The 24905-nt window shown below is 37.0% G+C and overlaps 1 protein-coding gene across 2 annotated transcripts in view; it reads right to left on the bottom strand.

Moving 5' to 3' along the window:
* LOC132276060 (uncharacterized) overlaps positions 1–24905 on the bottom strand; it is a 36542-nt gene that overhangs the window by 7212 nt on the left and 4425 nt on the right. For both annotated transcript variants that reach the window (XM_059777312.1, XM_059777313.1), the window contains exons 4-9: positions 23796–24142; positions 21714–22005; positions 18504–18662; positions 9183–9548; positions 6967–7032; positions 6767–6815 (exon numbers count right to left, since the gene is read on the bottom strand). In XM_059777312.1, coding sequence (XP_059633295.1) covers positions 6767–6815; positions 6967–7032; positions 9183–9548; positions 18504–18662; positions 21714–22005; positions 23796–24142 — 1279 coding nt within the window. The remainder of the gene's footprint in view (positions 1–6766; positions 6816–6966; positions 7033–9182; positions 9549–18503; positions 18663–21713; positions 22006–23795; positions 24143–24905) is intronic.

Here is a 24905-nt window from a genome sequence, read left to right as displayed (position 1 = left end):
TCAAATTTCTTGATTACTGTGAATTTCAGGATCTATATTCGGGGAAGATGATTGGCAGTGCTACGATGGTTGATGGACTCTATTATTTTGATAACGAAATCTTCAAGAGTGGACAAGCTCAAGCTGCTAGTAGTAATTATATTTCTATTTCTCTTAAAAGTCAAATAATGTTATGGCACTATAGGTTAGGCCATCCCAGTTTCTATTACTTAAAACATTTGTTTCCATCACTGTTCAAGAATTTAAATCCTTTGTTATTTCAATGTGAATCTTTTTTGTTTTTTGATAAGTTATTTCAATGTGAATCTTGTCAATTATCAAAGTTCTTCTCATTTTTATCAAGCATCCAAATCATTTTATTTGATTTATAGTGATGTGTGGGGGCCTTCTCGGGTTACTAATGTGACTGGAAATAGGTAGTTCATCACTTTCATTGATGACCGTACTAGAGTGTGTTGGGTATATATTTTGAGAGAAAAATCTGAGGCTGCGAGAGTGTTTAAAAAGTTCTATGCCATGATTGAAAACCAGTTTCAAACTCGGATTCAAGTATTTAGAACCGACAATGGAAAAGAATTCTTTAACTCTATTCTTGGTGATTTTTTTGAAAAAAAATAGTATTTCCATCAGTCCACTTGCTTTGATATCCCACAGGAAAACGGGATACCTGAGAGAAAAAGCCGCCATTTAGTTGAGGTTGCTAGGGCAATAATGTTCACTATGGGGGTTCCTAAATATCTATGGGGTGAGGCTGTTCTTACAACTTCATACTTGATCTACGGAATGCCAACTAGGGTGTTGAAATTTGAGACACCCTTAAACAACTTGCTGTCAGTTTTTCCCCATACTAGGATCTTCACCTCATTACCTCTTAAAGTGTTCGGATGCACTGTTTTTGTACATGTTCATACACGGGACCGTTCAAAACTTGATCCTAGGGCTGAAAAGTGCGTGTTTGTTGGGTACTCTCCTAAACAGAAAGGGTATAAATGTTCTAACCTCACCTCTACAAAATTCTTTGTGAGTATGAATGTGACCTTTTTTGAAACTCAACCCTATTTCACCAAAAATACTCTTTAGGGGGAGATTAATGAGAGGGAAGACCATTTTTGGGAAGTGTTGGGCTCTTTACCATTGCCGAGAGTTTCACCAAATTTTACCTTAACTACTGAACCCACTATTTCAACCTCTCCGAAGCCTATTGAGTCAAGCATTATAGACAACACTTCAGGGGGAGAACCACTTCAAATCCAACCTCAATCTGAGCTCCGTGTTTACTCTCGAATAAGGAAGGATCAAAATAAAGAGCACCAACCTACTACATGCCAAGAAAATTCTTCAGATAAAGGCAACTTGAATGAAACAGGTATATCTGTCTCTAATGCATCTTTAAATCATGAAACCAACAATGAAGAGAGCCTTTCTCATGACCTTGATATTCCTATTGCACTTAGGAAGGGTACTTACTCTTATACCATGCATCCTATTGCTAAATATGTGTTATACCATAGATTGTCTCCAAATTATAGAGCTTTTACCACTAATCTCTCTAGTGTTTCAATTCCTAGAACTATATAGGAGGCCTTGAATTTTACTGAGCGGAAGGCAGCAGTTATAGAAGAGATGAGGGCTCTTGATAAGAACAAAACTTGGGAGATTGTTGAGTTGCCAAGGGAAAAGAAGACCGTAGGCTGCAAATGGGTGTTAATGGTCAAATATAAGGCTGATGGTAATATTGAGAGATACAAGGCGAGACTCATAGCTAAAGGCTTCACCCAAACACATGGAATAGATTACCAGGAAACCTTTGCCCCAGTGGCAAAGGTAAATTCCATACGGGTGCTGTTGTCTCTTGCTGCAAGCTTAAGTAGGCCATTGCACAAGTTAGATGTAAAGAATGCGTTCTTAAATGGTGAGCTAGAGGAAGAAGTGTTTATGAATCTACCACCAGGATTTGAAAGTGGTTATGGAGCTGGAAAGGTGTGTAAATTGAAGAAATCGCTATATGGATTGAAACAATCACCCAGAGCATGGTTTGATCGATTCACTAAAGCTATCAAGGGCCATGGATATCGTCAAAGTCAGGCTGATCACACTATATTCTACGAACATTCAAGTGATGGTAAGATAGCCATACTTATTATTTAGGGTAAATTACACTTAGACCCCCTGATGTTAGATCATTTCTCACCTAGATGAAGATTTTGGTTTTAATTTTCACTCATATTTGAAAGAGTGATTTCGAATTTCACTTATAACCCAAATGTCAATTTGTAGTGATGTCAGAGTACTTTTTAGGTATAAAATGACTATTCTACTCTTTTGACCACATGTTGACTTAAAAAAGTGTGTTTCAATTTTTTCATAACAAAAATACCCCCAAGTGACCTTACAAGCAAATGTTTGCATGCAACCATATAACCATTGTCTTTGCTATTTTTTTTTTTCTTTCCTGACAATGACCTTTGCTATACTCTTATTTCTTGGGAAAATTCCTAATAAGTCCTACTTTTTAGCTCTAAAGTCAAACAAGTCTTAAATTTTTTTCAAAAATACAAGAAAGTCCTATTTTGAAAAATATTTCCAAATCAGTTCAGCTTATGTAAATTATGATTTTTTTTTTTTCCATTATTACCCTTTCCAGCACAGTCTTATAACTAAAAGTCCTATAGCAACTCTCCTCTCTTCTCCAGCTAACTCCATGTTTTCCGGCGACTTCTTCTTCTAACACCTAGCTGCTCCGATGAAATTGTCAAAAGGATTTACCAGAACAATCCTAAGAGCTAACCAATAATCCATCAATGACAACACACCTTTAATTGTCCTCTGGATCTGTTTAATTCAACCATCCATTGACTCAAATTCATCCATCCATAATCCATCCATCACACAAAAAGGGACAAAAAAAAAATTAACAATTCAACTCAATCCAATACAGAAGAACATCCATCTTCTCTCTTTGCATATATGTACACGAATGAATATACATATAAACTAAATAGATGTTCTGGGTTTGATTGGGTTGTATTAATTGGGATGTATATACATATAAATCAAATGGGTATTTTGTGTATTCTGGGTTTGAATCACAAGCTTGCCGCCTTCCTCTATTGTCAACGTTCTCCGGCATACACACGAGCTTCACGCATCGCCGGTCACGGCAAATAATTCCTTTCGGTTCATTCTTGCCGGGCACTTGCATCGCCGCTACCATCATCCAAGCTCGCCACTTCCAGCTGGCATTCCAAAGCAGCCGCCGTCGCTCCACCGCAGTCATCCACTGTTGGCATACATACAAGCTTCACGCCGAACATACCCACTTATCGCCGAGCACACCTCGCTAGCCATCATCGTCTCCGCCGTCCTTGTGTTCGCCAGTATGAACATTATCACTGGTCAGTTCAAGCGCAGTTCAATGCCTCTGAGTCCGTGCGTCCCTCTTAGCCAGAGTCCGTCGTCGGAACATCTCTAGCAGCCGTCCTCTTCACAGTCATCCTTGCTCGCCGTCCGCTGAGGAGTCCTTGATTATCTCCGGCAAATTTATTACTCACCGTTCACATCCTTTCTCGCTGTTGTGTGTCTATATGGTGTTACTCGTTTGGGGAGAGTGCAAGATAGCATAGCATTTGGAAAGGGTAATAATGGAAAAAAAATCATCATATATCGTATTGTGAACTTACTTGGAAATATTTTTTAAAATAGGACCTTCTTGTCTTTTTGAAAATTTTATAGGACTTGTTTGTCTTTAGAGTTAAAAAGTAGGATTTAATAGAAAATTTCCCTTGTGTGGTGTGTTTTTGAGTAATTAGGGTAGTTCTATCTTTTAGAATTATAGATTTTTTTTGCATTAAATTGTATTAAAAAATTAAGGGTAAAAAGGTCAATTCATAAGCGTCAGAGCCAAAAAAGTAAAATGGGGTGTAAGTGAAAGTTGAACCAAAATCTTCGTATAGGTGAAAAATGACCTAACCTCAGGGGGTCTGAGTGTAATTTACCCTATTATTTATGTGGATGACATAATCTTGGCCGGAGATGATGAAAGAGAATTGGAGGATTTGAAGTCTTTTCTTGCAAAGGAATTTGAGATAAAAGATCTTGGAGCTTTGAAATACTTCCTAGGAATGGAATTTGCCAGATCGAAGAGAGGGATATTGTCTCTCAAAGGAAGTATGCGTTGGATTTACTTATGGAGACAGGTTTACTTAGCTGCAAACCGGTGGAAACACCTATGGAGCCCAATTTAAAGTTGCAGGCAACAAGTGCAGAAAAAGTGGTGAACCTCAGCAATTCCAAAGGCTGGTTGGAAGACTCATTTATCTTTCACACACTTGGCTAGATATTGCCTTTGTAGTGAGTGTAGTGAGTCAATTTATGCACTCACTAGGAGAAGAACACTCTGAGGCAATCTACCGGATTCTCAAATACCTAAAGGAATCACCTGCAAGAGGATTGTTGTTTGAAAACCACGGCCATCTAAGGATTGAAGCTTATACCAATGCTGATTGGGCAGGTAGTGTGACGGATAGAAGGTCTACTTCAGGTTACTGTACTTATGTTGGTGGCAACTTGGTTACTTGGAGGAGCAAGAAGCAAACCGTTGTAGAAAGGAGTAGTGCAGAAGCTGAGTTCAGAGCAGTTGCTCATGGAATTTGTGAACTTTTGTGGCTGAAAAGATTACTTGAAGATCTTAAAATCTCAAGTTCGATGCCTATGAAGCTTTGCTGTGATAATAAAGCTGCAGTCAACATAGTTCACAATCCTATCCAACATGATAGGACTAAGCATGTGGAAGTTGATCAACACTTTATTAAGAAGAAATTGGAAGGAGGAGTGATATGTATGCCCTATATTCCTATAGGAGAATAGGTAGCAGATATCCTCACTTAAGGATTACTGAAGGGGAAATTTGACAATCTTACATGCAAGCTGGGAATGCAAGATATTTTTTTGAGCCAGTTTCAGGGGGAGTGTGGAAAAATCTAGGCTGAATTGTTAGGAAATTAGTTAGGGAGGATTTTTAGGAATTATCCATAGTTAGATAGTTGATAGGGAGGATTTTTAGGAATTATCTATAATTAGATAGTTGACTTTTTTTTAAAATTATGATCTGTATATATCTTTTTTCCTTAGATAGAATTTGTAATACACTTCTATATATATAAGCCTATAAACTATCATATGTGATATGAAAAGAGAATATCATAATTTATTCTTTTTCACCTTTGTGTTCAATAGCATCTATCCCTTGGCAATGACGGTGTTCGGGTAGCGGAAATACACGAACAACGAGATCCATCGAAAGCCAACAAAGCAATCACAAGATATAACGTGGTTCGAACAAAACCGGCCAACGTGAGATGAGATTCCATTATGATTCGTAAAGATATAACAACAATAGAGTACAACACTACATATATATCTTTTCACCATGTACCACTCTATAAGCCTATTTCCTCGTTACCGGTGCCACCGGTGTTTTTCCTACTCTACTAACCCATCAACTCTCTCATGGTAATACATCTCTCTCAATCTCATAAGTTTTAACCCCAAACCTAGGTATCTATTTAAAGAGTTACAAACACAATTCCTTGGAGCCTAATACTTTTATAACAAGAAATTACATAATAAAATATCACTCTTAAATAGAAACCTAATTTTGTGATGTTGTGGCCCAAATTTGTTCCGGCTTGGATCGCGTTGTGACCCAATTGACCTGAATTTTTTTATTTTTTTTGACTTGGCACCTTTCTCTGTCTTGCAGAGCGTCGACCCTGTTTAGTACTCTTTTGCAGCCCGGTACATAAGGGCACTTAGGGTTTGGAGTGTATCGAGAGACATTGAAAATCGCAGCAAAGAGAGCGAGAGTTAGGGTTTGGGGGCTGAAACTTGTAATCTCCTAATTTTGCATGGCGAAATCTTTCGCCAATCTTCATCGTGGACGTAGGTTTACTTTAAGCCGAACCACGTAAATCTTTGTCTTCTTTGTGTGTGGAGTTTTGCTTTCATGCCGTGATTCATGATTTGTTCTTGGTTTGCTGCTTTTGTCGTAACAAGCGGGAGCCTCGTGCGCATGCATTGGGTGTGCCTTTAACAATAAATATGAGTGAACATATAAGAAGCTCCCCATGAATTGGCTTTTTTTTATCACCAACACGAACTTCTTAAGCATGCATTATTGATCAATTAAAATGTCTTGAAGAATTGAAGCATACCCAGTTAATCCCCACCACAGTCATAATGTTTAGTAATTTCCCTCTAGAATAATATAAAAATCAATATATGTAGGGAAAAGAGGAAATAACAGAAGAAACAAGATATGAAGAACATCTTATAAGAGTCGCTAACTTCCACAAACAATATTAGCACTTCTACTGAACAAGCAATAACTCTGCTAATCACCTTGTTAAGAATGTGCCAAATTGAAAATGCAACCAACAAAGTCGCAAGAACACCTAGTCGATGTTTCCAAGTGGCAAAAGCATTGCCCTCGGAAAATTATAAGGAGCCCTGACACTTGTACATGAAAACCTAGTCGATGTTTCTAACCACGTTTTTTCAGGTTAAAATCTATTATTAGATGTTACAGGTGGGATCCATTGGACATTCAGATTTAAGCAGCATCATCAAGCATAGTAAAGATGGTCTCCCGGGGAAGAGGGGGGGGGGGGGGGGTGAACTTCTTCCCTCTGCACCGTCCTATATTGGAAAGAGATCCCTCTACTAGAATTGAAGAAACTAAAATACAAAAGTTTTTCAAGTAACTTACCATTCAAACCAGCTGTGAAAAGCATGGCTGGATAATTTTGTGCTTTGATCTGTGTAAAATAAAGCAGATTCATAATCAAATAATCAACATAAATCAATTATTACTTCACAAGGTGCCAAGTTTTGGCCACTATCAGCTTGCTAGTTTTTAGGAAACTCACAAAAGCAAAATTAAAGAAACAGAGTTACTTAAACACTTACATTATCAACTGGGGAGTATGACTTCATGTAGAAGTAAAACTCTTCTTTACGAGGATCACCCCATTCCTGAAAGAACAAGAGGGAATCAGCTATCAATTTCAAATGAAACAGCATCAGGCTTACATGCAACCTCAGAAGTAGCTTAAGATTTTGAACTAGGGTCCAAGATGAGAATGTTAAGGTAGAAAATTGTTGAAAAACTCAAAAACCGGTTTGTAGGGCCTCAAACTTGATTGGATTCCAGTCCAGGAGATATTACAAGTCAAAAAAAATGAAAGATGACATTAAGGCTGCAACTTGGGCAGATTTGGTTGGGTTGATGTCCAATCCAGGACCAAGCAAAGGGTTGAACGAAAAATAATATTGCCTTGCATAAGTATAATGAAAGACTTCCTCTCATTTGGTTGGAAAATTTCATGCAAAGTGGGTTGTAATTTTTTTATTTTACCTTTTAGTTGCTTTTGGTCAAAAAGCAAGTTGATTCTTTAGAATAGACTAGAAGTGTTGATCAAATTAGTGGTCAAGTTCAACTAATAATGGATGGTGATCATGAGTTGATTGCAATGGTTTTGTAATTAAGGGTTGATTTTGACTTTGCTCATACACATTAGAATCAGGTAATTTTTTGTAAGCTAATACTAATTTGATTTAGATTAAGATTGTTTTAGATATCCCTGGAAACCTTGTTCAAGCAAAAATAGATTTAAAAGGTTTTGAGTTGCTAAAATCTTGTTTATTACAAAATAGGACAATTTGGAAAAATTTCCTCTAGTTTTTAAGCAAAACAGTGAGTTATTCAATGTTTTATGCACCAATGAATAATACTCCAAAGAATCATGCATTGGTACACAACATCATGCAAATGCACACAGCAGCAGGATAAACCTGCTGCCGTGTCCAGAACTCTTGAATGACACTAGGAATGCCATTACAGGGCATCCTTTATATGTAATGAGATTTATTCCTGATCCAACCATTTTAAGAGGACCTAAGAGCATATTTACGAAAATTGCGGGGACTTGGAAGAATAAGCCAAAAAAAAAAAAGAAGTAACAGAAATGTTGTTCTTTAAGTGACAATCATTATGTGAAGTAAGAATCATTTGAAATCAATAAGATATGCCTTACCCAGAAATAATAATAATTGTTATGACAAACACAACAAACCCAAGATAAAACCAAGAATCACGACAGAAAAGTAAACACACCAAACAAAGAACACAAAGATTTTTAAGTGGTTCGGCAACAGCCTACGTCCACGGCCCATGAGCAAAAAAGGGGTCGAAAATTTTTCACGGCTCATGATCTTGGGCCCACACAACGTGACCTGGCACCAAATTCGGGCCAAAACATCACAATAATAATAATAATAGTAATAATAAGATATAACTTATATTTTTTTTTATAGTTTAAAACGTTACTAAGGTAGAGAATAATTCAAAAACTTTTTAAGCATGACACACATGATATGCTTAAACAATTTTTAACAAAAAGCTACAAAGCAGCAATATGGGTCTCAAGTTTGCTTAGGCTGCCAAGGCCTCGATGCAAGTGCAACCTGACCAGGACAGGTTAATCCGAACCTAACTGTAATCTAAGGGGACCGAAAAAGAAAAAAGAAAAAAATGACAATGAACATTTTCAAAACACACCTCTGGTTAGATTGATCTAGGTCCAACGACTCCAACCTGCTTGAGTTGCACACATAGTGACATCAACCATAACCAACTAGTCTTCTAAACTTTCTGCTATCAATTGCACTTATTACAAGTAACTTTATGCTATCTATATATATTCAAAAGAAATAGGTAGAGAATCCTGCATCTACTTTGAGCACTACTTAAACCCACTTCCCTGGCAAACCTACAATCATAGGTACAGGACATTTGATTCAATTTTTGTGACTTGTGAGCCATGAGCAGTTAGGGGTCCATAATCTGTGGCCCCTGCCAAAATAATGTCGGAGACCGGAAGGTCACAAACATCAGATTGTGACCGTCTGATTCATATATTATTTTCCTATTAGGCTGTAAAATGCGCTGGAGATCAGATTAATGGGGATTTCATTAAAGCGATCAAACTTTAGCCCCAATTCTCTACACAAATCTTCTGAATGGAAAACAAAATTTCCAGTCAATGTGCCACCAATGCAGTTCTGACTGTTTTTAAGGACAACAAGTTTTAAGTGATTAAATTTAAAACAGAAGAAGAGATTACCTCATACTCTGAAGTAGTAAGAGGAATAGTTGGATCAAGCATTGTAGTCAAAACATCAACAAATGGTACTTCTGCTACTGCAGCCTTGAATAAATCCGGCCGCATGTTAAGAACAGCACCCATTAGCAATCCCCCTGCACTTCTTCCATTGATGCACAGTTTTTCCTTAGAGCAGTATTTTTTCTCTATCAGATACTCTGCGCAAGCAATAAAATCTGTGAAAGTATTTTTCTTTTTCAACAGTTTCCCATTTTCATACCACTGCCTCCCCATTTCACCACCCCCGCGAATGTGGGAAATTGCATAAATAAAGCCCCGGTCTAACAAAGACAGCCTTGACGCCTTGAAACTGGGATCTATGCAAGCCTGTTGAAGAAAAATAATAATATTAAAAGCATTCACCAAGTAATTTAAACAAGAATCCTGAAATACAAGCAAGACAAGAAGCGTTACATTATTTTCTCAAAAAACTGTGGATGCTAGGACTCTCCATTACAATATGTTGGAAAATTCTAGTGTGGGGCTCTTTTTCTAATTGTTACTCATTTGGTAATGTATAAAATACATGTGGGTGTAAAGATATGAAATATAAATCTCTCCTAAACTTTTACGGTATCTCTCTTCTTCATTCTCTCATTTCAAACCTAATCTCAACCAATATCACATTTCAACTTAGTATCAAACCATCAGCCAGAGTCTCAGAAGTCATTGCAATGTACTGAAAGCATGTCGGGAATTGTCAGACGTGTGCTGTATGTCTGTATAATGACATCATTGTAGGGCTAAGTTTTCAGCTCTTTTAATTTGTTCTTACTGAAATCTTTCATTTTTATCAGCATGTTGCTAAACCTGTGGTGATTTTTTAGCATGCTTCGGCTTTTTAAAGGCTACCATATCTCCTCAGTGGAAATACTTATTTCAAGCTGCAATATTCTGGTGGGTATTGGGTAATGCCCATTTGTATGCGTAGACGAGTCAAAGATTAGTACAAATTCTACCAGCAGTGAAGGAGATTGGTTGAGTCACATAGGGAGTCTTGGAAATTACCATTCCTTTAGATCGGTCCAGCGAAGTTAGATGGGACCAATATTTAGCATGATCAGCTTCTTGCCTATTGTTAGTTCAATATCATGGCTTGTATGGACTCCTGACAGGGGTGAGCATAAAGTTAAAGTCATCCGACCATTCTTGTATTCAGTGAGTCTCAAAATATATTGGTGATGTGTTGATTACTACATACTTTGCAGACATGTATAAATCTTGACTATCTTCTTCGTGATATAACATGTGCCATCTGGATGCTACAACTCAGATTTATTCATACATGGGGAGTGATGCCCATGTCAATAAACTCAGGCACAAGACTGCCAAGACCAAATAAAAAATATAGATCATTGCTGAATACCATGATGAGCATAATACCTGTGGCAGGAGCTAAACTACTATCAAGATTTCTAAGTAGATTGTATTAGTGAAACTGCAAAATTTCAAAAGTAGATTGAAAAGGAATGGGTGTATAATTTTTTTTTACTGGTCTTAATATGGAGTATGATCAAATTCGTGTTCAATGAGTAGAGACCCATTTCCTTCCTCGAGACAAGCTTAAGTATGTGTTCAGCAAGAGGAAAATTGGAGAAGTGCTTTACTCCATACTGTGACCCCAGATCAATCTGAAATAGTCAATACCTCTGAGAAAGACACTAGAATAGACAAAATTGTGTTAACAACAAAAGTAAAAGTTCTGTGAAATTCCAACTAAAGTGTGATTTGCGCGAAAAGACAAGTGTCACGAGTCACACTAGGGATCAGTGTTGGAAACTTCATGATCATCCTACTCAAGAACTGAGGTAATGGAAAATTTGGTTCTTTAAGTCACATGGTCATGTATCTGACAATTCTGAGGCCACATCTCACCCTAATGGCGCTACTTACTACTAATACTAAAGAGGAGGTGTAGAATCTTAGGCATTCGATTGCCCGATTTCATACCTCATCTGCATTCTACTACCAATTCTTCCAACTTTACTCATATAGTACTTTTAGTGGGAGATGGTTCGTTATCGGTCTCTGTTAAAGGTTTTAGTCGTCACTTTTCCTCTATATCATTCTCATCAGTACTCCATGTCCTAAATTTCTTTGCTGACTCTTTAATTTATTCAGTTACACTTTCCTAATCACTGTGTTTTTCTAGAAATAAAGATTAGGAGAACAATTAACAGTGTTGTCTCATATTATGGTCTATGTTGGGATTATCATATAAAAGAGTGGGGCCTCTATTGGAATTATCATATATTAATTCATTAATAACCATAAAATAGAGCGAATAGACTCAGGTAGAGCATGCTGCTCTTTGTTGTTCTCTCTCATTCTCCTTATTTCTATTCTTCTCCCTTTTCTCTTTTTTTTTTTCTTCTTCATCTGCTACAATATGGTATGGCATCTATCCCATCTGTGTTGAAACTTCTATAGATGCACTATTCTTACAGAAACCCTAATATCTCACCATCGAAACCACATAACAGATCAAACGAGGGTCGTCAGGACAACCAAAAACATGCCGACATCACTTTGTCAGAACATGAATCCATCTCATTGCAGAATGTAGCTGAACCCTAGACAAATTGCCAACAAGTAGCCGGACCCCTCAATTGACTCATTGAATCCTAAATATGACATCAACTTGCTGCAAGATAGTCATTTTTCAGGAACTAGTTCTACACAGGACCAGACCTCACACAGTCTGCTCAGGAGCCAACCCATTTTCTGTTGAACCAACTCAGGGAAGAAAAAAAAAAAATGAATTAACTTCCAATACAAAAAATAGGTCGCTGAAATCTGATATTTAAACCATGGTGAGCCAACTTTATGAGAAATGTTTTTTTATCAACAACCACCCTATAATAAAACTAAGCCAATATTAAGCTTCAGCCTCTCTAACAACTTAAACTTTTAAATTAGATAGTGGTTAACACGGTATCAATGCTTTGGTTCTAGGAGGTCTTAGATTCCAACCCTGCATCTGTTCCTCAGTTCCTTTCTCTGCATATGATTGCAAGTTCACAGTTATTACGTTCAATCTATCCACATGCAAGATGGGGTTACACGTGAGGGAGGCTATTGGAGAACTTGATACACATTGTTGGGACATTCCTTCACAGCTTAAGCTTTTGGGACAATTGGTAGTCTAACACACTTTATTGGTGCATATAACAAGCAGCCCAACTATTTCTACCAGAGTACGCACCCAAAAAAAAATCTGTTATTTGAAATTAGGTGTTTTAGGTTCATACTTTGTTATTAACGATTACTCAATAATGACTTGGTTATTTTTAGTAAAAAAGTTCAATTTGGATATGCAATTCGTGTCTTGAGATCTAACAATGCCATGCAATATATTCTAAGGTGCCATTTCTGATTTTTGTAATACTCAAGTTTTTATCCATCAAACATCTTCCTTTTTCTACTCCCCAAAAAAATGGTATAACAGAATGTAAGAATCAGCATTTGATTGAAATAGCTAATGCCTTGTACATATGCATGTTTCAAGGGAGTTTTGGGGAGGTGCTGTTTTTAACAGCTTGTCATCTTATTAATAGTATGCCCTCTCTATTCTTAAAGGGAGGTCTCCTCATTCTATTCTTTATCCTCACCGTCCATTATTTGGTTATCACCCAGTGTCTTTGGTTGTGTTTGCTTTGCTCAGGAAGTTCTGGGAGTGACGCATTATTTCCTCGTGCAGTCACAAGTGTTTTTTTTGGACATTTGCACACTCAATAAGGGTATAGTTGTAGGAATCCTCACTCACACACTGTTTTGGAAGTATGGATGTAACTTTTTTTAAGCCACTTCTTTCTTTTCTTCTCTTTGTCAGTCCTTGGATCGGGATCTTATGATTCCTTTACTCTTTGTTTCTAACACTTCCTGCCCAGATAGTAAACCACTTCAAGTTTATCATCAGCATCCCAAGGAAACAAATTTCCTCCCCACCAATCATCTACTCTGGGTGAAATTCCATCTGCTGATGTCCATCCTATTTCCTAAATGCAAAGGCACTTTGCACTTGCACTCATCATACTATTTAGCCCTTGCCTCAAGGGAAGAAAGCAGTTGGTTGTAGATTGTTTACGCTATTGAAATCAATCTGATGGTACAATTGAAATGTTGAAAGCTTGTTTAGTGGCGAAAGGATATACTAAAACATTCGGAATGGACTACTTTAAAAAAATCTTCACCTGTAGCTTGACTTAGTTCTGTTCCGGTTATTTTATCAGTTGCAGCAATACAGAGTTGGTCCCTCTACCACCTTGATATCAAGAATGAAGAATGCTTTCTTACATAGAGATCTCCATTTTTTTTATAAGTCTTCCATAGAGATCTCCATGAAGAGGTAAATATGGAGCAACCACCTGGGCTTGTTACTCAAGGTGAGTCACATATCTCGTGCAGGTTAAGGAAAAATATGAGTGGTTGGAGCAGATTTCAAAAGCTTGGTTTGAGAAGTTCAGTACAGTTGTGGGTAAATTAAGGTTAAAGCGAACTATGTCTGATCACTCTGTCTTTGCACACCAGTGTCAAAGTGGCTCTATCATCCTAGTTGATATTGTTGTGATTGGATGACAGCAAGGTATTGATGAACTTGAGGATTTTCTAGACAAATATTGTCACACGAAAGACACAGGTCAACTGAGGTACATTTTCAAAAAGAGGTTGCAAGATCCCAAAAAGGAATATGCATATCTCAATACTAATCCAATGAGATACACAAACTTCTTTCAAAATAGAGGTTACAAAATTGCAAAAAGGAATACGCTTATGTCAATAATAATCCAACGAGACACAGAAACTTCTTGAGAAATTGACTACAGTGACATGGCCACACACTGCCTTTGCTTTTGGGATAGCTAGTCGACTCATGCAAAAACCTAGACAACCACATTGCAGTCTACTGCATTTTAAAATATTTGAAGGGAGCACATGGTAGAGGACTTATCTTTAAGCCCTCCAAGAATTTAGGTACTATTGGTTTTTCATATGCTAATTGGGTAGGAAACCAAATGGACAGGATTTCTATTTTGGGATATTGTATATTTGTGAGAAATAATTTGGTAACATGGCAAGAAGCAAACTGTAGTAGAAAGATCAAGTGCAAAGGCATAATATTGAGGGATGGCAGATACGACACGTGAGATAATGTGGTAAAATCTCTTTTACAAGTTATGTGATTTGCCAATAAGCCCATGGTTTGAGATAATCAAACAACAAACAGCTATGTCCATAGCTAATAATCCTATGAATCATGAATGAAGCATACAGACGTAGATTGTCATTTTGTGAGAGATTGGTACTTAGTAAAAACATAATGACCTTTTACTTTGAATGAAGAGCTCAATTAGATACTACTTTTTTTTTTTTTTTTTTTTTTTTTTTTTGATATGTTTGATATAAAAAGGCATTCAAAAGGGGAATGCATCCCTCAAAAACTACATAAGCCCAAATAGGGCCTCTAACTCATAGAGTCCAAAAAATCAACTATCACCTCCATGGATTTACAATTTCTCCCAAAAACCCAACAAAAAAGAGTGCTAATAATGGAAATTTTCAATTAGATACTTTTACCAAAGCATTGGGGAAAACTAACTATTCAGAAATATATAACAAGCTGAGCATAATAAATATCAATATTCTAGCTTGAGAGGGAGTGTTGGGATTCAACATAACTGATAAAATAGTGGGGGCCTTATTGTAATTATTATAACTTTCATTCTTAATAACTTAAGAGAGAATAGGCAGAAGTAGAGCACACTGCTCTTTGTTGTTGTTGTTCTTCTTCTTCTTCTGCAACAATCTATAATTTGTTGGGACAGTACCTTCTTACCCTTAATGCTAATATTCAGTCAGGTGTTTAACCTAACGGTACTCTTACACTCCAGTAATTACATCAGTGTCATAGACGTCGAGGGCATTTGTCATTTAGTCGTGTTAAACGCTATCCCCTTCAAAGAAAATTCAAAAATTATTGAAAAATCGGTGGATCAAGAGGTCCGATCCAATATCTATTGTTGGGAATTAATCCCCTTCATTCGGCACAACGTAAGCAACTCACAAACTAGCACACATCATAACACTATATTTACGTGGTTCGACCGAACTCGATCTACGTCCATGGAGAGAAGAAATAAAGAAGAGACTATACAACTGTAGAGAATGTCCACTCCCTTACTGCCTCATGAGAAATTACACCAATTGAGACTTTGAACAACTAACCGTGGACAAACACAAACACTCTCTACCCGAGTTATGGTGTTGGATAGTTGGGCCTTTCATGATCTACCACTCCCCATCATCAGTGTTCTACCCACTCACTCATATGAAGCTGCATCTCTCTACCCTTGGTGCCCTTTTGCACCCATCCACTCTCTTCTCGACTCACTCACTCCTCCATTCTCTTTTCTTCTCTGCCCTATCCACTCAACTCCAACCCTCTCTATTTATAAAGAGTTCATAACCCTAGCTTGGTGAGCAAGTAATACAAATCCCTGTTGGGCAAGGAAAGCAACTACTTGGGGCTCAAGTAGAGCATTCTAAAACCAATACAACTCCCAACCCAATAAGAATTTGAGACATACTTTCCTCCTGATAAAGCCCCTGGGCCTGATGGCTTTCCAGCAAGATTTAATCAAGTTTTTTGGACTGTGGTAGACAAAGAAGTGGTGGCCGCCGTCCAACATTTTTTTACTACTAAAACTATGCCTATAAGGTAAGTTGTTCCTTTCTTACAATGATTCCAAAGGTGGGAGATGTTTCTAAATTGGGAGATTTTAGGCCAATAGCTCTGTGTAATTTGGTCTATAAAATCATCACCAAAATTATGGCAAACAGACTTGCTTTAGTTTTACCCAAATTGGTGGGAATGGAACAATGTGCTTTTGTACAAGGTAGGAAAATTCAAGAAGCACTCATCATGGCTCATGAATTGGTGAGGGATTTTAACAAGCTTACTCATCCTGCTATGGCCCTTAAGATTGATAGTAGGAAAGCCTATGATTCGGTTTCTTGGGAGTGTTTGGTGTCAGCATTAAAAAAGTTGCTTCAGAGATGGTTGGATTGAGTTAATTCTCTCCATCTTCAATTCATCTAGATACTCAATTTTGCTGAATGGTACTCCTGCTGGGTTTTTTAAACCAGAGAGAGGGCTGAGACAAGGATGCCCTCTCTCCCCTCTGTTATTTACTCTTATTAGAGAACTTTTTTCAACTTTAGTCGCTGAGGCTGTGCAGAAGAAAGAGCTGGTTGTTTTGAATGCTGTGAAAAAGTTTCAACATCCTTTTACTCATATATTTTTTGCAGATGACTTGATGTTAGCATGTGAAGCAACAATTCATAATGCTACTGTGATTGATAATATTCTCAAGAGATTTGAGGAGAATACTGGATTACAGATCAATCAAGGGAAAAGTAGGGTTCTGTTCTCCAGAGCTGTGAGAAGGAAAAATGCCTTGTTGCAGGTCCTGAAGTGTGCTGAAGATTGTTTCCCTCTTAAATACTTGGGGTTGCCTCTGTGTCCAAATGGTCTGAAGAGAACTCATTGTAAAGAGCTGATGGATAGGATCTCTAGTAAAATAACCTGCTGGGACACCAAAATCTTATCATTAGCAGGTAAATTGGAGTTGCTCAGGGCTGTGGTCACACCTATTTTTCAATACTGGTGTAGTATCTATGATATACTTGTGGCAGTTATTAATCAAATTCAGAAGAAGTGTAGGGATTTCCTTTGGGGCAGTACTGAAAATGCAAAGAAAATGCATCTTTTAAACTGGAATAGGGTTACTAAAACCAAAGCAGAAGGGGGGTTAGGTTTACGTAAGCTGTCTGATATTCAAATGGCCTCCAGATGTGTCTTAGCCTGGGACTTTCTTAATAGTAAAGACAAGTTGTGAATTTCTTGGTACAATTTCAGGTATGCTTCACATTCTAATTATTGGACTGTGATTAGCAGAAACACAAGCTCAACTGTTTGGAAATCTTTGGTGGCAGTTAGAGAAGTTTTACAGCAGCATATGAAGGTCCAGATTGGGAATGGACAGCAGATCAAATTATTCAAGGATCCATGGTGTGGAGGACTTTTCTTCAGGTCTTCGTTCGGTCACAGAGTGATAAGAAGATTACAGTTACCCAGAGAAGCTACTATTAGTTCTTTACTTTTGAATGGTGTTTGGAATTTCAATATTTTGCAAGCTGACAGTTTGATTTCAGTTCGGGATTATTTGAAGACAGTTGACATAAGAGCTGGGGAAGATTTACTGAAGTGGGATGATGGAAAATTTTCTTTTAAGAATGCTTGGAGAGTTACTAGAAGTGTGGGGATAGAGGTACCATGGTATAAACTATGTTGGGGCAAGGCAAGGCCTAGGTGGTCTATCACAGCAGTTCTGGGTCTACAGGATAGATTGCCTTCAATGACTAATTTACAAATAAGGAAGGTGTGTTTGGCTGCTAGATGCTCCTTGTGTCAGAATAGTCTTGATAATACAGATCATATTTTTGTTTGCTGCTGGTCTTTGGCATATTTGGAGAGAGAGAAATAATAGATTGCATGGATCTCCTAGTGTTCTCTTGGGGGTAGTGGCAAGGACTGCTCTCATGGAGGTGGGTGTTATTCTTAATGATGTTATTCGATAATTCCTGGGTTGGTTTATTGTTTTTGTACTGGAAATGGGCTTTTTCAATAAGCACATTGTCCTACATTTTTTCTTTTTCAGTTTTCTGAGGGTATGCCCTCTGTGATCCTGTATTAATCTTTATATTTTGAACATCAATACAACACCAATTATGAAAAAAAATAAAAATAAAAATAAAAATAAAAATTGAGACATACATAACATCTATTAACAATCTATAGATCTACTATCAAATAACACTTTCATATTATATCTGGGTGGGGAAAGAATTTGCAAAAAAGCAAAACCTTACTGATCAGGTGAAAGGTTGGAGTGTTTTTAATCTAAGATTTAGATTGTGTTTTTTAAAATTTGATTCACAAATCTAAGGTTTTAATTGAGTTTAGAATTGATAGAGGGTTGTTGTAAACATAAAAGTTGAAAAAATGAGGACCAAACACATCTGGTAGCTTAATAAGCCGACTGAGTACAACCACCCCAAGTCCCTAATGAGTCAATGTTTCTTCCTGAACATGTGGCTGTTTGATTCATAAAATCAATCATTATCTCGTATGAACCATAACCACAAAGTAATCATAAAACCAAATATTACCTCAGGTCATATGAACCATAACCATAAAGTATTCATAAAATCAAACATTACCTCATATGAACCATAACCATAAAGTAGTAATGGATCAGACCCATCAAGCTTCACAAGATTCTTCTGATAAACAATTGATAAAGGAATTTGAGTACCATCTGAAGCAGAAGCCCATTGCCTTTCAATTACATAATTTGAGGCATCAAAACCTCCCAACACCTGAGTCAAACATTAGAAAAATATATGTAAAAAATAAATTAATATTTGACCATATATACCTTAAAGAAAAGTAATGACAACAAAATAGTTTAATAAACAGAGAGAAATAGTTGTCACCAAAATAATAGGCATCAGTCTCAAATTTCATGTACAGTCTACTAAATGCAGAAGATGAAATCTAGGGCATAGTGGCATAGTCATGTAGATACTTCTAAGACACCAAAAGAAATAAAAGGTGAAGTTGATCTTCCAAAAGTTCTTGGAGGTCTACCTGCAATTCAAAAATATTTCATTAAAAATCAAAAGTTTTTATATACATATCTAGCATTTCCTAAAAACTCGCCTTATTTACCTCAGAAATTGAATGTTAGGTATATGAGTCATGTGTTGGGTATATGATTTTGGCAAAGTCCTATTCAAAACTTGATGTGTGTTGGTCATACAAATTCTAGATTTTATGTTTTTGATTCGTTTTAATTTCAATTTTGTGATTGGTTGGTTGAAAATTTAAAAGGTGAAGAAAGTATGCTTCCACTTCCAAATCTTCACCAACAGGGTTCCATAATCAAAAGTTATATAACAAAAAATATTTACAACAGCTCTTCCTCATGTTCCATCGCCATGGAGCAAGGATATAGAAGGCTTCATAAGAGATAGGGAATTTTTTCAAGAAATTATTAGATTTGAAGGCAAGCCCATTCTGGACCTCTTAAGGTCTAGTTTTAGATTGTGTTGGTCCTTATTTTATGCTTTCTCTAGCTTAATTTGCTTCTGTTTTGATTTTATTTAGATACAAGTTTCTAGAACTGAGCATATTCTCTTAATTTCAATATTTGCAAGACATAGGCTGTCATAGGTTGTTCTTTACTTGGACTTCTGTGTGGGGCAAAATTTTAACCCAGGATAATTTGAGAAGGAGAAATCAGGTGGTGGTCAATCGGTGCTACATGTATCTTAGGGACGAGGACACAGTGGACCATCTTCTTTTGCATTGCTCCATGGCCAAGGATTGTTGGGATTTGATGCTTGGCCTTGTTTGGGTTCCAGTGGGTCATGCCTCATTCCGCTAGAGAGCTGGTTGAGGCTTGGAGATGGTGTTTTGTGGGGGCCCAAGTTCGTGATGCTTGGAGGGCTATACCTCTCTATGTGTGGTGGTGTATTTGGCTTGAAAGGAATAGAAGATATTTTGAGGGGAAGGAGAGGCCTATTTCTTTTCTTAAGTTCTCTATTGTTTCCACTCTTTTTTGTTGGGTCTTAGGTAGAGCTTATAGATCTTTAGAAGAAATTGTTGATTTTTGGGCCTCTTTTAAAGTGTAATGGCTGTTTTGGCCTTTGTTTGTTCCCTTGGGATGCGCTCCCCTTTTGAGCGCTTTTTATAAAATTCTTACTTATAAAAAAAAACAGGTTGGTCTCAGTTTGGGCCAGGTTATTTTATTATGCCGAGCTTAGTGATAGTTTATTTGGTCTATAAAGGTCTAATGAGTCAATATTTCTCTACCTAGTTTTCAAATAGTGCAGCAACCTATATATCACTTGCTTACTTATTTCCACTGAGATTTTTCATAAGCTTTGAAACTCTTTTGGGATTCTGGATGCCAATTCTAACCCTAGGCTTGATGCCCTTGAGAATCTAGATGTAACGAATAGCTTAATTGTCAAACTTTCTTCTCCTTTTCTTTCATTTTCTGCATTTCTATACCTTCAATCAGATATCATCAACCATTCTTCTTGCGACTCAACCATAAAACTCTTATTGTAATAAGTTCAATCATTCCCAAATCAAATATTCTACTACTGCCATGTCAGCTTCCACATCGCCAGCAGAATCAGCAAACCTTTCTTTTACTGATTTGGAAGCTTTTGCTTCACTTTTTGAGGCTAAGGCTGATCAATTCCATCTTCCGGGCATAGCTTTGACCCCAGACTCTTAGCCTTACTGGTCATTGGCTAAGCTCCAAATAGCAACCATCGAACCACAACGAGCCAGATTTACTGTTCAAACAACACGAGAAAACCTAGAAAAATCCCCAAAACCATTCTTTCTTTTCTTTTTTCTTTTTTCTTTTTTTTTTTTTTTGATAAGTACAAATCTCCAAAACCATTCTTTCTTATTCCCAAAACTCTGTCCAACCCGACCCTAATTGAACTTTACCCTTCCCTCGCCTTTTGCTCTTCGATGTAACACCCAAAAACCATAGAATAAAGCTGTGCAGAATTTCCAGCAACTGAATACCTCTGAAAACATAACCAATTCCTATCTCCTGCATCCCTAGCTCCTACAAGCATTTTGCCCCTTATTTAAACACTAAATCTGATCCTTTAAATTAAAAGAGGCTCTGCAGTGCGCCCTGCATCAAAATCACACAGACAAACTTAGTAACTCCAAACTTTCAGCTCAATTTATGGTATTTTCGAGAATCCACTAACAATATACCACCATAGCACAAATTTTTCCCAGATTATTAGAAGGAAGTTACAGCTGAAATTTACAAACTTGGTTAAGTTTTAGAACTCTTTTTCTTCTTTTTTCTTATTTGAAACTAAACAAATTTTATTAGGAGGGAAATAAGTGAAGGCAGAGGCAACCTCAAAGATGGCTGTCCTTTCCACCAGATGGCCACAATCACAAATTTTTTATGAAGAACTTGAAAAGGAAGAAATCTTCCACTAATCCCAACCAAGTCTAAAACATGGTAGCAGATAGATTAAGTATGTTCACCATTAAAATATAAAAAGGAGTCAGCATCATTGTTACATCAAGCAAAATCCTGATTCCTTCCAAAACATGGAAGCTTTGAGGAAGATATATCTTTAGCAGAGGAACATGAGACAAGTGGAAATTTATCAAATATAAATTTTATATTAAAGAACAACCTTAAGAAAACTAGTAACCAAATCTTTGATGAATAAAGAAGTTGAGTATCCACAAATAAAGGAAAGAGAGCACACTAATTAATGAGTCCAAATACGACTGAACTACAACGAAGACATGTAATATAATATTCAGTTAGAACTGCTAAGAATTTGATAGTCTATTTTGATATAACTTACTGCTTCAATTTTCTTCAGAACTGTAATCCCTGTGTTCATATCATAATCGTATGTAGAGAGAGGAATCCTCATTGAGCTATAAGAAAACCGTAAGATGCTGGAAGAAAATATTGACTCTGATGGATCCACTGAATATATAGGATCAATGAAATCAACAGACCGACCACCTTGAAGGCTTTCAAGTGGTTCTCCGACAGCTGGGAGGCAATATATAGTTATTCTGGGCAGACCCTTTTCACGCTCATATGTGACAAGATGATCACTAAAAACCTGTACGTCCTGAATCTTTACACTGGACAAAAGCTGAAACTAATTAACTCGTGACTACAGTGCCCCTCAAAGAAAAACTTTATGAAATGGTGACCAGAAAAGAAATCACATTTCTCTACAATTTACTAAGAATGAATATAAAAGTGCATTGCAGTTAAATTACAGAATGGCTGCATCACAGAATACAATTTTGATGACTAGAATGCATGTGTAATTCAATCTGCCAGGAAAATTCCTTTCTTTTATAAACTTACTGGACTTAATTACAAACATCACAACAGAGACAAGCAACAGAAGAACTTTCAGATAGTTAGTCATATGGTTGTGTGTTCATACAACGCTGATGATGCTTATGCAGATATGTTTGTCTCAAGATCATTCATTTAAAGCAGCTGCATTCAAGTACATACGCTGCTATCAGACGATGATGTTTGCTTTTAAGTTTAAAAGAACAAGTAGAACACATGATCATTATACATAACAAAGCTTGTAAAATTACCGTCAAATTATTATTACAGGTTTTCTTTTTCTTTTTCTTTTTTTTCTTTTTATTTTTTTCCTTTTATTGTGTGTGTGCACGCACGCAGGTTCAGGTAATAAAATCTTTCTCAGTTCTCACTTTTAGGTTGTTATATACAGTGGAAAACCTAAACATATTTGTTTTTCCAACATAGACAAGAGTAATTTGGTACAAGTTAGGATAGGCAAAAGATCTAAAATGAGATTTGGATATAATTAGTAGACTCAATCTTAGCTGTATCAATGATGAGTTGGAAAAAGATATTACTTCTTGAGATAAAAGACCAGAATTCATAAAGTGTGAATATGTCCCCAACATTCTTCACCATTACAAAGTGTAAGCTAACTACGTCGAACAGAATATCTTAGTGAATATGTCAGAATGTTCCAATACAGAAACAGGCATAATTGGTGGAAGCATGGTTGTCAAACAGACCAGCTAAGCAAGACCTAAGTAGATTAGCTCAAGTGTCCGTTGGTTCGTCTATTTTAATTTGCCTCAAATGCACTAGGAATAATATGAGTGAGTACTCATTTAACAAAAGAATTGACTAATTCAAAAGAGGAAATGTGAGTTACTTTCCTCAGCAGTATACAAAACCAGTAATGCAGAACGAGGGCGGAGATTTAAAAAATAAATAAAAATAATGAAGATGGAAAAGAGGAGGAAAGAAAAAGAAAAGAAACATCGAGGTTTTTAACCAGAATAGTGGTAGGCCAGAGATTAACTGGCAAGAGGTAGGAGCTCCCTCGAGTCAGGGCCTCATTAGATTTAATTTGATCCACTGCTCCCTCCCTCCCTCCCTTTTTAGTTGGATCCAATGGTCCTCCCTCTTTCCTTTGAGTCAGGACTTTGGTGAGAAGAGTGAAGAACCCTTTTGATTGGATCCAGTGGTCCTTCCTTCCCTGTCCCTATCTTGATTGGATCCACTTGTCCTCCCTCCCCCCTTCATGAGATACACACTATTGTGGAGCCTCACAAGAAACAACAGGGGTCTGGGGATCAAGGATCTCCACTCTTGAAAAAAAACGGCAGGTAAACGGAAGGATGGCAAGCCAAATCCCTGAGCTCTACTTTCAAGCTTTTCTTTGATTCTTGGTTTCATGGGGTATGCAACCCCCTTTCCTAATGCTTTTCCGTCTCGCATTAACATCAACAGAACCACAACGCCCAGCCTTTATGTTAATACGAAGGTAAAACTATAATTTGCATAGAACAAAATATTCTAAAACAATATTTTGAATAACGCCACAACCCAATAGAAATCAACAAGAAACGTAAGTCTGTATTACCTTTCCCGGTGAGGAAGAAGAACTGTGGTTGCAGATATGTTGTCCACTGGACAGGCTACAAGTTCTGAATTGAAGCACTCTTCGCTTCTCCTCTTAATGAAAAAATTATTTCCACGATGGCTTACTGATGTGTCAATGCCTTCCAAACGAGGTGTCAAAACTATAAGCCCATTTTCAGACTGAGAAATATCAAGATAGAAGACAAATCTTGTAGTTCTACTTTCAGATGCAACAAACAAAAACTTCTTGCTGTCAGACGCCTCAAGATCAAGGGAAAACATGTCATCCTTTTCATGATAAAGGCAAGAGTCTATGGATTGCTCTGTTCCCAACCTATGTATCCACACCTATTAAACGAATTTAATTAGAAAAACAAGCTAAGCAGAGAGATTAGGTAGAATACCATTCACAATAAAGAATAAGCATATTATTTCTTTTGCAGGTAAGCAGGACAAGGAGAATGATTTCTTGGTTGCATTCCAACAAGTTAGACAATAGGATACAAGCACAGGATGAGAGCGAATGTAATCTCCTATCTCCAATTGCAAGATAATGTTACCAATTATATTTTCTAATCCCTTTGGGAAAAAAGGATTAACCAAATAAGCAAGGAAAAAAGAGCAGGATGGGGACAAAAACCAAGAATTGAAGATGAGAGCTGAAGATAATGAGAAGTGTACCAATTTGAGTTTTTACCATTACACCAAGCAATGACCCTTCGTCTTTGCAATTTGCAAAAGCAAATTCTGAACAAGGGTACATAATGTTTAGAATCATGAATGTTTACAGACAAATACATAACCAGGACCACCATGAAATGAAGATGTATGTCACAAGGGGAGTATCTGCACTCAGCTCAAGAAGCCAAAACTGAAAAAAGTAAGGTTGTGTTTGGAGGAGCTTCCTAATATGAAAAGTCCTCCATTAAAAAGTCCTTTGTAAAAGCAAGTTTGATAAAATGAATACGAAATAAAAAAGTTGTTTGGTGAAGAATTTTATTAAAGTCATTTGAGAATTAAAAATATTTTTTATTTTTTAATTAAAAGTTTTACCCTGCATTTAAGAAGAAGGGGCAATCAATGGCGTGTTTCATCTCTCACCACACCTTTC

This window comes from Cornus florida, unplaced genomic scaffold, assembly GCF_030987335.1.
Source record: "Cornus florida cultivar Cherokee Brave unplaced genomic scaffold, ASM3098733v1 CherokeeBrave_3.0.0_Hap2_Chr10, whole genome shotgun sequence".
Classification (NCBI taxonomy): Eukaryota; Viridiplantae; Streptophyta; class Magnoliopsida; order Cornales; family Cornaceae; genus Cornus; species Cornus florida.
The sequence above is the reverse complement of the archived record's forward strand: the minus strand, read 5'-3'. Positions and strand labels throughout refer to the sequence as shown.